Consider the following 12,960-nt stretch of genomic DNA (forward strand, 5'->3'; position numbering starts at 1 on the left):
TTAATTCCCAACAAACATTTCACAATTAAATCATATCAGCTACCAAACAGTTAAAATCTATTTCACCTTCATAGTTTCCAAAATATGGACTGCTGAATTGTATTTTTTATAACGAGCAAGTTCAAGTAGACAGACTTCAAATTTGTGTACTAAAATTACCGAGGAATCCATTCAGTTCAACAAATCTGAGGAGAAATCTGACAAACAATTGCAGCTTAAGTGCAGACATGTCAGACAGAGCAGGCGCTGTTTTGATTTTGACCCAATTAGAATTATTATCAGAGTTATTTACAGTATTAGCGAGATTCCTGGGGCGCATTAAGAGAAATGTAGGTTCACAATTTTAATTCTTGCGACTCTTCAAGTGGAAAAAAAGAAGAAAACTGAATAGTATTCCAATATTGATTAGAATTTTCGTGTCAAAATATACCCAAATGAATATTAAAAATCTAAATCTAGTCAGCATGTTAGGAAGAGACCGAATGTTTAAATTCTTCATTTTATGCTTACATTATCACTTTAAGTTCAATGCATCAATAATTTCTTGCATTAAATGAAACCATAAAAATAGAGTTTTAATGTATTATTAATGAATGAGCGTTCTATTTAAATTTGAATGTACGTGTGTCTGTATAATTTGACCTGAAATGTACTTGGAAGTAGAGTGTCTCTTCAGTTAGTAGAGTGTAAGAAAAGGGGTCGTTTACTGGTCCAAACCTATTAAAAATTATATTCAAATGAATTTTTAAAAATCTAGTCTGAATCTTCCAGAAAGAGACAGATGTTTGATTTCTTTATTGTTGTCATTTTTTACAATTTAATTTTACATCCATTTAAATGGCAATTATCCATTTTATTCTGATCATCATCTATCTACATACGACAACATCAATGTTAAAGTACGTAGACATTTCTGGAGGAGATGAGCCTAAAGGTATGATCCAGTACAATCCGGTTTGAATGTCGCGCTGCGATATCACAATGAAAGTTGCGCATGTTGATAAAAACAAATTCGTACTACTCTATCGTGTGACAGTGAGACTCGACGTGATCTTTTGTTGACCCAGTTGAGTATCTGGCCACCATTGTAAAAGTCCATAGCGTTTGATAATTTTCATCTAAATCAGGGGTGTCCAAAGTCCGGCCCGCGAGCCAATCACGGCCCGCGGTAAGATTTCATATGACCCGCAGCTTCGGTCATATGATGTATTATTTATGGCCCGCTAGCACGCGAACCCTTCTCCGCTCATTTCTGCCAAGGCGACTGAAAAGGAAAAGAGGAAAGTTGACAATGAGGGCCGCCGCTTCCAGGAGAGATGGGAATTACAGTACTTTTTCACTGAAAATCGAGGCAAATTGTGTTTGTCTCATTTGTAACGAGACGGTTACCTTGTTTAAGAATTTCAATGTAAAGAGACACTACCAGACTAAACATGTAACACATACGACAAGCTTACAGGGAGTGACGGCGCTGAAAAAGTGAAGCAACTCCAAGCTGCTCTGGCATCACAACAGCGATTTCTGAAAGATCTTTTAAAAGACAAAAGCAAAATTCACTTGTTTTATACTTTAATGATAACAGAAAACTTTGCATTAGTTATAACTCCTGTTTAAAATGACCATGAGGCAAAGATATTTTTCTAACTCATGGAAATTGAAGGTATAGCATACAGTTCAATGTTATCTGACTCTCCAAATAGGAATGCAAGGCAGAATTGTGTTTTTAGAGTTGTTCATGTCTGCCTGAGTGGCTTATATTTAGTTACATTGCCATTTGAAAAATAAAGATGATTGTGACAATGAAAATTGTTTTATTTATTTATTGTTTATTTGTATTTTATTTATTTATTGTTCTATAACCGTGTATATTTGCATGTAACTTTTGTGGTTTTAAAAAAACATCAGAAGGAACTATTGGCCCCCGGGCATCTTCACTTTATCAAATCTGGCCCTCTTTGCAAAAACTTTGGACACCCCTGATCTAAATGTTTCTTGATGACAGTTAAGGTGCAGAACATTCAATAATCAGGTTTGAATAGACTTTGGTAATACAAACTTAATTAGTATTAAATTTTAAGACAACAATTTATATTTAATTTGAGTTATTGCGGCTACACGCATACAGGGCCAGATTACCCATTAAGCTCATTTAACACGTGCTGAGGGCATCAGAAAAAATTTTCAAATTAACTGTTGATGATATAATTGAATGAATTATATATGACCGTTTCGACCAGCATGCACGAGTATTTTGATTATTTTAATTTTTAAATAGTTTTTAATGTTGTTGTTATGAGTCTCACATTGTTTATGGGGGTTGGGTACTCTAATATATTAAGTGCTTGGAAGGCCTTAATCAGGCACTGCATGCATACATGACCTATCTGACTTTTTTTTAGTCCCGGCTGCGTACATGCACATGTTGAGGGCTGCAAAATCTCTTTAATAGAACGACAAATGCCAATATCATTTCTTAAAGGTATACATTAAAAATTTGTTCAAAGAATGTGTGAATAAAAAGAGGATATGTAATAAATACATTAAAAAATAAACTACACGAGTGTTTTGTTCCGAGTCGAGGAAAAGAAATCGTTTTATATGGTGTAGGAGCATAGTCTGGGTCTAACGGTCTCGACATTCCTATCGCCTATCAAACTCGTTCTTTACGTCCGATTGGAACAAAACACATATGTAGTTTGGTTTATATATCCAACTGGAACGTTTTAATGTATCAACAAGAAAGTATCAGCGAGTGTTAAAGACTTTTCTTTCCAAATTCCCATTTAAACATCTTACCCACATTCATAAAGAATCCGACTAACTTTTCTTCGAAAATTGTCTGCGATGTTATGTCCTATTTTCTAAATGATCAGGTATAACTAGATTGCACTACCCCTCATCACGTTAAGAATGAAAAACATTTTCTTTTAAAGTGACATTTGCAGGGTGTCCGAAGTAGGGAGACCAAGAAGTTTTAGATTAAATTAATTTCTATATTTTCATTCACTCGATCTTTCTTCAAACACAAGAATCGTCAAGTAAAACAGATACCTTCAACATTTTGAAGTCCACGATCGAGTGACAGTAACGCACCAAGTTGTCTCCCATTTTAGAGTAACCTGTATCATTTTTAGATTCCTTCCCAATATAATAATCGTCTGTTTGTCTACAGTGTTCTCTAATGCGCCTTTCAGATTATTATACTCAGATGTATTAAATGTATTCCCCTTAATATCCACGTTTACTATGGTGTTTCGTGCAGTGTAATATATCCATTGTCCATCATGACAGATACAGTGACTGCTACGCCAGCCAAATTGTCATTTGACTTAATCTATTGAAGATTTTGTCTGAAGTATCGTTAGTTAGCAATGAAGATATTTCCTCTTATTTAATTAGACCCTTTATCTCTCTCTCTCTCTCTATCTCTCTCTCTCTCTCTCTCTGATTAAGTGGTTGGAACTTCTAGCTCGGATGTGGGAGGTCGCGGGTTCGATACCCGGCCGACTCATACCAAAGACATAAAAATGGTACTTACAGCTGCCTCGCTAGGCGCTCAGTGTTAAGAAGTTAATGTTTGGGCTGTTCGGCCCGATGTCAGGATAATGTGACTGGTGGGACATGATGCTACATGTCTGCGGCATAAATCCAGTTGTAGACATCGCTATAAACTGCCACACTGCAGACTTCGTAGTGATATGACTGAAAAATTGTTAAAGCTACGAAACAAAATCAAAATCTTTATTTCGGTGGATAGTAACAGCTTTTATTATATAGCTAGCCAAAATAAACATTTTCCCACAGTTGACGTTGGTTAAGGCATGTAAAAAGGATAAAAGCTAATATTATGTCTCCCAATACGTATAATTTTATGACATCATTTGATTGATTTAAAAATATTTTTTCTCTTTGGTATTTTAATTTCCTTGTTTAGTAAGAACTACAATATGTATTATTTGAAACATGGGATGAATTCCACCATAAGAATAAACAGCAGCTATCTGAGAATTTCTACTCATTTGGAAATAAATTCAACTGCCTACCATCTGTGGAAATAAATTAAAAAATGTACCTTCCTAAAAATGTTAAAGTATTTATATTTCTGTCTGATTTTTTATTGTGCACTCGCGAATGTATATAAATTAACACGTGTAAATATAAGAATAGAAGACAACAAGGACTGAGAAGGATTGGAACTTTCCGAATTTCGTAAGAGCGAAAAATCCTTAAGACGCCATCTTTAACAATAGCTTTGGCATGCTCTCAAAGAAATATGTAGAACAACTCATTAAAGAAATGAAAACGCGGGACTATTTCAACGATGTTTTGATTCGTCCATTGATGGCTTCCTGTTGTCTAATTGATCAGAAAATATATACATTGTTTTGCTCCATAGCACATTTAGTTTCGGACAATCATGAACGGTGTTATTTGCAGAAATCTCCGAAATAGGTAAATCCCCATTTAACATATTTTGAACACTTTCACGTCATTCGTGTCTTCTTCAAACACAAGAATCGTGTCATTCTTGTCATTCAAACATATACCACGAGGATTCTCAAGTCTATGATCGTGTGATAGTAATACACCGAGTTGTCTCCCTTCTGGAGTAACCTGTATCACAGTTTTAGACTCCATTCCACAGCAGTAAATGATTCCTTGTTTGTCTACCATGATCCCTGACGCGCCTTTGAGATCATTGCTTTCAAATGAATTTAGTTTATTTCCTTTCATATCCATGGTTACAACTGCATTGCTTTTAGTGAAATATATTCTCTGTCCATCCTGGCTGACACAGTGTGTATTATTCCAACCCAATGAGTCATATTTCATAATCCTATTGATGATTTTGTCTGAATTATCAAAAGTAAGCAATGAATCTCCACTAATACCAATGTCTACAATAATGTTCTGTTGGTAGGAGGCTATTCCACAGCAGAGCTGGCCGACATATATACTCCTCAGAAGTGTCAGTATATTAGTAACAGACACAAACTTAATATCTGTATCTACAGTTACAGCCACAGTACTTTCATCTATACGACATATATACCTAGTTGCCTTGTCCATTTCAAGATGTGACACAAACTGAAAATACCTATCAAACAATTTTAATTTGTTATTTTTTTTATCACAAAGCACAAGTCGTTCATCAAAAAGGAAAACACCCGAATATATATTGCATATTTGTTTATCATCGGGAATCTTGGCACTAAATGTGACCATTTTTGAATTGGGTAGAATTGTTGGTATTTTCGACTTTGCAATTGACGAGTTAGCTGATAGGTTAGGAACCTTGATCGCCCTTCTTGTCAGTTTACCAATGGATGACAAGGTTTGAATGACTCCTTCACAAGTGCTGTCAAAATGGAACTCTAATTCAACAATTTCCGTATTATTTTCTATTGTTTTGTATTTTTCCAAATACTTAAGAACTTGCCTCGACACTTTGGTCGTTGTGATAAATATTTTCTTATCATCCTCTGATTTTCTACTGCCCATTAGCATTTCTTCAGAAGTTTCAATGGCAGCTATTGCACTCTTGCATTCCACAATTTGATCTGATGCTTTTATATTTTCTTGTTTACACATCTGATTCAATTCTTCAAGAGCTGCAGTCTCTAGTCTATCAATAAATTCTTTAATGGTGATAGTCCAATCTTGAACTGACTTGGTTATTGCAATCTTTTGCTGCTCAATGGAATCTATAATTTTGGATGTACTTTCAAGCAACTTTATAAAGATTTTTTTCGCTTCATCTAATTGTTCCGATACTTCTTTGAAATCTTGTCTTTCTTTGGTTCTTTCCGATAAATCCTTCACAAGTAACACTTCATCGCATTTTCTGTGATCTTTGAAGGCGCAGTCACTGCAGCAAAGTTCATTGTCACTGGAACAAAAATATTTGTATTGTTTCCTATGCAAAGAACAGCGATACATGTCCTGTGATGAATTCCAATTTTGCTGTGCAGGCACTGAATGAACAGTGATTGAATGATCCTTGCTAATTTTAAAAATTTTGTGATAACTGTAACAAATATTACAGAGATACTCAGAACACGTGACACAGTATGCCACAGAGATATTCTGTTTTCCAAGTGTTAAACATGGCTGGCAATAAACAGACTCTTCCTTGCCCGACGGATTTGACGCCAAAAGCGACAAAACGATGGAATTGGTAGCAAGTTTAGCAGCCCACTCATCCTCTGTCTGGTCATTAGCTGGTGCAGGGGTGGGATTTCTGCAGATGGGACACGTAATTATATCTGACTGTGTCCCCGCCTCTTTGAGACTTCGGGCATGTCTACAGATACACTTCTCACAAAACGTATGTAAACACGTTAGAACTTTCGGTGATTCGAATATTTCCAAACATATTGGGCAATTCAACTGTCTGTATGTAGCCTCCCGAGTTTCTGCCATTATAACCTATACACATGGGCGGCTATTACACGCATAATCTGCTTGTGTGACGGGACATTTACTAGCAAAGTATATGTGGAAGCAAACGTAGAAATTAAAAACACTTCCTTGTTGCTATATTGAAAGACGCTCAACAGTGCATTCCAATGACAATTATTCGCAGTCTACTACAAGTCTTCTCAGTGCTTCATATCCTGATACTCCCCGTCTTTTACGCACCGACTATCTGCCTTCACAAAGACAATTCTTATGTTCGATTACGAAATGTGTAAACGTCTGCTCTCTTTGTAGACCACGGTAATAAATTTAACTGAGTGCATAGTTCGCTGTACAAAACAAAATCACGTGATCTGGAATATTGATATTGCAGCGCAGTAATACGACACTTTAAATAGAAATGTTCTTATAGTTCACTGCCTACGGTTAAAGCGTTTTATTGGAATATGACCTTCGCACTACACCTGAATGCTACTTATTGTGGGGTGGCACGATTTACCCAAATATACCCAAATACTGCCCAAATATACCAAAATAATGTCCAAATACACCCACATACTGCCCAAATACTGTCCAGAGAAAAGCAACTGATACAAATACTACTAAAAAAATTAATTAAATTCATTGTCAAGTTAAGTTCTGGGTCAAAAATGAATACTTTAAATGACTAAAGCAATTAGAAATTCGTTGTATGAAACGTTTTGTACATATCCAATTACCATTTGCTCAGACATTATCGACATAGTCCGGGACGACATATATATGTCCCTACTTTGCATACTTAATACTTAGATATCTATATTCTACAATAATGTTAATTTTTATTTGCGGACACACCTTCAACATTTAGATATAATTAGCTATTGACCTCGAGTGTGTCCCCCCCCCCATGGCTTTTTGTTCGAAACATTCAAAGACTTACGTGTTCCTGTTCCAACTCTGATATTTTTGTGTCATTTTTTCTTAAAATATATATATATATATATATATATATATATATATATATATATATATATATATTGATCATCAGAGTATATATCTTTTCTAAGAGAAATAAACAGCAAATTACCAAACGACAAAATTTGACCACACAATACTAATTGTATCTAAATGTCGAAGGTGTAATCCAGAACTTAACTGTGCAATGAATTTAAAATCTCTTTAGTTGTAAATGTATCACGTGCTTGTTTCTGGACAGTATTTAGGCGTATTTGGGCAGTATTTGGGTAGATTTGGGTGTATTTGGGTAAATCGTGCCGCCGCTTATTGTGTCCCATCTGTCAAGTAACGATACAAGGAAAGAATGATAAAAGGTTACTAGAAACACCGAAATACACGTATTTACATGTTTTCGGTGTATATATGGGCGTACACACAGGAATTATGATTTGTTTTTGTCTGAATAATATATAAAACAAAATAAAGTATGATTGGAGCGATTTTAATACGATTTACTTTATTCCTCGTTATAACACTCATCAATCCATCATACTTTATTGGACAGTTATCATAAAAGACTGATCATTCTGTTCCAGAACGTTGGTGGTATGATAAAGATTGATCGTTCTGGAATGGAGGTAATCTCCGGAACGGACGATGTAAGTCGGTTTAATTCATATTTCTTTATCAAAAACTGTATCATTAAAAGTTAGAGTAAATATACAATATAATGTCGGCGAATACATTTGATTCCTTTCACTTTAATTCTTTGTACTACTATGTATTACTACAATTCGTTCATTGCATATCGATTCTGGATTGATATTCACTTTAAATTATCCTGAGCGAGACTTAAAGTGTATGTTGAAATAAACTTTAATAATAATAATAAGGTAGGTCACATATAATTTATCAAATATTAATGCTGTATTCAAGTTTCATCATGACGGCTGCATTACAAGAAACAAATCGCGAGACAAATACTGCAGAAGCATGTCATCTTCGGCATAAAGTGAGTATTTGTGTCTGATATAGAAATAGTTGAACGCTTTTTATTAAAATCTAATACAAAGAAACCTTTTTATTGTTGAAAAATACAGTTGAGGAATTACTCACATTTAAGGAAATCCTGAAAAATCCTGAAAATTTCCTCAGACAAGAGAATATTCTTTGAAAGAAAATTCAAGATTTTATTACTTTATTTTAAACAAACTAGTTGACACCAATATTTATTTCTGTGGTAGCATGGAAACCGTCCAACATTTCTCCATGTTCTGTCCCAAGTATTGTCAGCACCAATTTGATGATAAAAATACTGATGATTAATGCCATATCCAACAGTTAGATTAATTCCTGGGGGAAAGTGCGTCGCAAATGAAAAATATAGAATTTTACAACATTTCTGCAAATATATAAATGATGCTGGACGAATTCATTTGATTAAGCAAACCATGATTGATGTAATTCTCTCTCTCTCTCTCTCTCTCTATATATATATACCCACTGTAATACATTGTGACAATAAATGTTTCAACTGATCCCTGGTGCCTGATGAATCTTCTATGAAAAGAATCATTTTTACCAACTAAGCAATAAGAAAAATATTCAATAACCTCAACTTCAGAAATTTGCATTATGTTTAGCAAAACTGCTGCCCCACTTCTGTTCAGCCTCAAGACTTAGTGTCGGATGACAAATACAATCTCTACGACAAATGAACATCTCATACTACACTAATTCTTTGGGCCGTATAACTCGAAACAAGATTTTCCTATGTTATGTTATTCAGTAAACATGAAACTGAATGTGGCCTATACTATAGCATGTGATTTGGGGTAAGAAAATATTCACAGGTACAAGAAAACACCTATAGTTTGATAGTATTGGATGTTTTACTTTTAAATGAAGCTTAAAAATGACTAAAAGAATATTCAGTGTCACAATAAAAGGGATTGACAGATAGGAAAAGATATGGAAAACACATGGACAGGTCACAATTACAACTAAGCAAATTCCATTACATGAAGAGAACATGAATGTTACAGGCATTATAGTAACATTGCATTGTTGTACCCATCTTCACAGAGAAAACATCTATAGACAGAAACATGCCACTGCTAGCAATATAAAATCACCCTGCTTCCATAAACAGGGTAATACAAATTTATAACTCGATCATGCTCAAGTAGTTTATCTCATTGTTTGATTAATCAATTGTCACAAGCTGCTCAGTTGCACAGTTGATTATTTCTTACAATTAGGAAATAACAAGGCTTTTAAAATGTAGAGATATGTTCATTAGTAAGGACTGAATATTTGATGTTTGTTTTGGTACATTTTTTCTTCATGTAATGGAACTTGCTTTATTCTTTGCAATTTTAAGTGTTTGTTACCTGTCCATGTATTTCCCTATCTTTCCTTACCTATCTATTGTAAGCTCTTTCTTCTTTCCACATGACAGCAGATATTTCATCTTGACAGGATGCAACACTGTGATTTAACATGTTGAACTATTATTCAAATAATTAGGGCATCAAATATTCTTTTATTCCATTTTCAGGGTTAATTTAAATTAAAACATCTAATACCATCAAAACATGTGTGTTTTCCTGTATTTGAGAAAATTCCTTCCTGAAACCCAAGCATATGTTGTATTTTAGGCAACATGTTACATGTTTACCATTGACACTCCAGGACTGTTACTGAGCGCCTGAGAATTGGGTGTTGCCATAGGTAGTACTTTGTTGTGATGGAACCAGGGTATGTGATGGACCTGTCCAATGCTGGTCAATAATTCTCAAGTTTGATACTGAGTAACATGGGATTTTTCATAAATCCTTGTTCCTGTTATACTAGAGGTTTTAATATGAGCTCAGAACGGAATGGTCTTGGCTGGGTGTTGGGTGCTGTGTCAAGAAACAAGGACTCTATATATGCCAGGAAAATAGACATGACTAGTCCACATAACGTAAGTTACAGGCTGAGGCTGTGCCAGGTCTGGTATAGTCTGTAGCCAGTTCATGGATGTTGCCGATGACTGGTGTTGGCCATCCTGGTAATTTTTTATCCTTACAGCCTGTAAGAGGGCATAACTGTTTTATCAAAATATCCACCTTGATGTAGTTGGGCCACTGTACCACATTGATACTGGCCAAGGGTGCAATCAAGAACTGTTCTGTATGTGGGCAATGGCAGAGATGGCGCTGTGTGAGAAGCTCGTGATTGCTTGGATTGCGACGTTTCTTTTGAAAAGGTATATCTTCTGCCTTTAGTTATTCAGTTAGAAAGTTAACTCAACCAGGGCAACTTATAGTACTAATATTCTTGATAGTGTGTTTATCAGCTATCGCATTTGTACTCCAGTTGTTTGGCACCTTCAGTTGCCCATATGCTTCCTTGCTCTCTGGATCAGTAGTAAATTTCTACTTAATTAATCATGAATAAAACAAGAAAATAATGAGACAAATAATATTAATCCCCATTTTCTAAATGAATATAAATGTCACTGAAATCCCCACTACTTTCCCTTATCTCTCTCTCATGACATCACAAACAAAAAGTGTGGGAATCTGGAGTGAGAGAAAAAAATGTTTGAATTCGATGAAAACACCGCACATGAACTTACAAAAAGTATTCTAGAGAAACTCTAAGTCATTATAATAGTATGTTTACACTCTAAACTGGATTTTTGTTCTACAGTGTTATACAATACCAAGGATACAAAGATGCAACAGTCTGTCAAGACGAGAAGGCTATACTGAATATTCCTTGACTAAAAGGCACTCACATACTGTATTTGTACTCGATGCTTTATTTTATGTTCGCTAACCAATAATGAGACTCTAAAACAGGTCTCTTTTAAATATTAAAATGTCTGAAGGCCTTTCTCTTTCTCTCTCACTGTTTTGGTTGGTCAGTCAGCATGTCAGTTTTACCTAAACTGATACAGATCACGTTCTCTGGATCTATAATGGTAAAACAAACAGACTAATTGACCAACGGAGAACCAGAATTGAACAATAGTACTAGATTCTATGTTGGGGTTTGGACCGAGACAAGAAAATCCCAGTCAAGGGGTTATATTATTTGTCTCCCCATGAGGCATGGCATACAAATAATGTAACCCCCTGACTGGGATTTCCTTGTCATGGTACAAACACCGACATAGATTTTTTTTCTCACCCAATTTTTTCCAAATAAATTAAAATAACCGGGCTGCACCCTTGCAATTTAGTTAGCAGATTCAAAACACAGTATTCATCACATCATCATGTACTATTATTGCTTCTCTCTCTATATAAAGGTCATTTATTACACTATTTTGTAAGCAAAATCTGAATAATTATCTAAGAAGAATCTAGCTAAATATGTTGCTTTTAGGAAGTAAATACAAATCAAGAAAAACAACTGTTATGTGTTGGAAGTATTGCGCAATGAGCATCTCCAGCCATGTGCTTCTGTTTTTCCAAACTGCGCATTAAGATGAATATGATCATTAGGTCAATGTAGTGATCAGCCAACATTCAGTACACAAGTTCTATGCATGAGAGAATAGAAATATAACATCATTTGATATTACTGTATTACCACATTTAATAGATGGATGTCATACGAAATTAACAATAAAAAATTAATATCTTTTATACGTTAATTTTTAACTTTCATCAGTTCTTATTTGGAAAACGTTCTATGGTAGGCAACAGTACGATACTGTACAGTACAATATGCCTAGTGGGTACAGTTCTAATGAATTGTGTAGTGACAATAGGAAATTTCTAGAAATTTATAGTTTGTGTCCTGGAAATATGGAAGTGTTGCTATCACTAGTGCAATGATACACTACATGGAAATGTTTTTGTGGAATGGCATGTGGACTGGTGAATGAACCTCTCTGGTTGGTATGTGCAGGAGTTTTCATTTGCAATCACATTATTATATTTGACTCAACTGGGGCAGATTGTGGGTGTTTGACAATGTTAGAAAAAAACATTTTGACATAACACATTTCTTGTGTTTGCCAACTTCGCAGTTGTACTTGAGAGAGTTGTTTTTTTGTAGCCAGTGATGTATATTGCCTATGTTTCTGGAGCTGAATCAAACAGCTCGACTCGTGTCTCAGTGAATTTCTTTTTGCTATATATCTGTTGTTGTTCTTCTTCTTGCTGTTGGATTTTATAACAAATCCATCAGGCACAGCAAAAGACATCAAGTTTCTTTTTAAAAGTAGTTCCTAGCGCATGGACACCATGACTAAGATGACAGATCTGAGATAACCAGACTGAAATAGGAAAAGAAAGGTTAGCAAATGAGGTCGATTTCTCTGTCGCATGTGTGAGAAAAGATAATCTTATGGTCAGTTCCCCATTGCTCTCTCTCTCTCTCTCTCTCTCTCTATCTATCTATCTATTGGTTGCACAACCAGAATTGTCCAGATCTCTTTCTCTCTCTGAGCCATTATCACAAGCCACTGGTAACAATCAAAGAAAAAGAAGCATAGGGGGTTTTCACCCATGGTATGTGATGATATCTCTGGGTTTATAATGGTAAAACTGCCAGACAAACTGACCAACATAGAAAGCAATGGAGGAAAAATTTGAATGG

General features: G+C 35.1%; 1 protein-coding gene and 1 pseudogene across 2 annotated transcripts in view; both read right to left on the reverse strand.

Moving 5' to 3' along the window:
• The window catches only part of LOC149799627 (uncharacterized), a 45,250-nt pseudogene extending 41,577 nt beyond the window's left edge, over nucleotides 1–3,673 (reverse strand). The window contains exon 1 of the transcript XR_016421091.1: nucleotides 3,539–3,673. The product of XR_016421091.1 is annotated as an uncharacterized LOC149799627 (transcript). The remainder of the gene's footprint in view (nucleotides 1–3,538) is intronic.
• Nucleotides 3,674–3,727: 54 nt separating this feature from the next.
• LOC149799629 (uncharacterized) lies at nucleotides 3,728–8,814 on the reverse strand. Its single transcript, XM_089958968.1, has one exon. It carries the CDS (start codon nucleotides 6,421–6,423, stop codon nucleotides 4,465–4,467), a length of 1,959 nt encoding a protein of 652 aa, XP_089815094.1. The 5' UTR covers nucleotides 6,424–8,814; the 3' UTR covers nucleotides 3,728–4,464.
• Nucleotides 8,815–12,960: the final 4,146 nt, after the last annotated feature.

This window comes from Sinohyriopsis cumingii, chromosome 5 (assembly GCF_028554795.1).
Source record: "Sinohyriopsis cumingii isolate HCF-2022 chromosome 5, ASM2855479v2, whole genome shotgun sequence".
Classification (NCBI taxonomy): Eukaryota; Metazoa; Mollusca; class Bivalvia; order Unionida; family Unionidae; genus Sinohyriopsis; species Sinohyriopsis cumingii.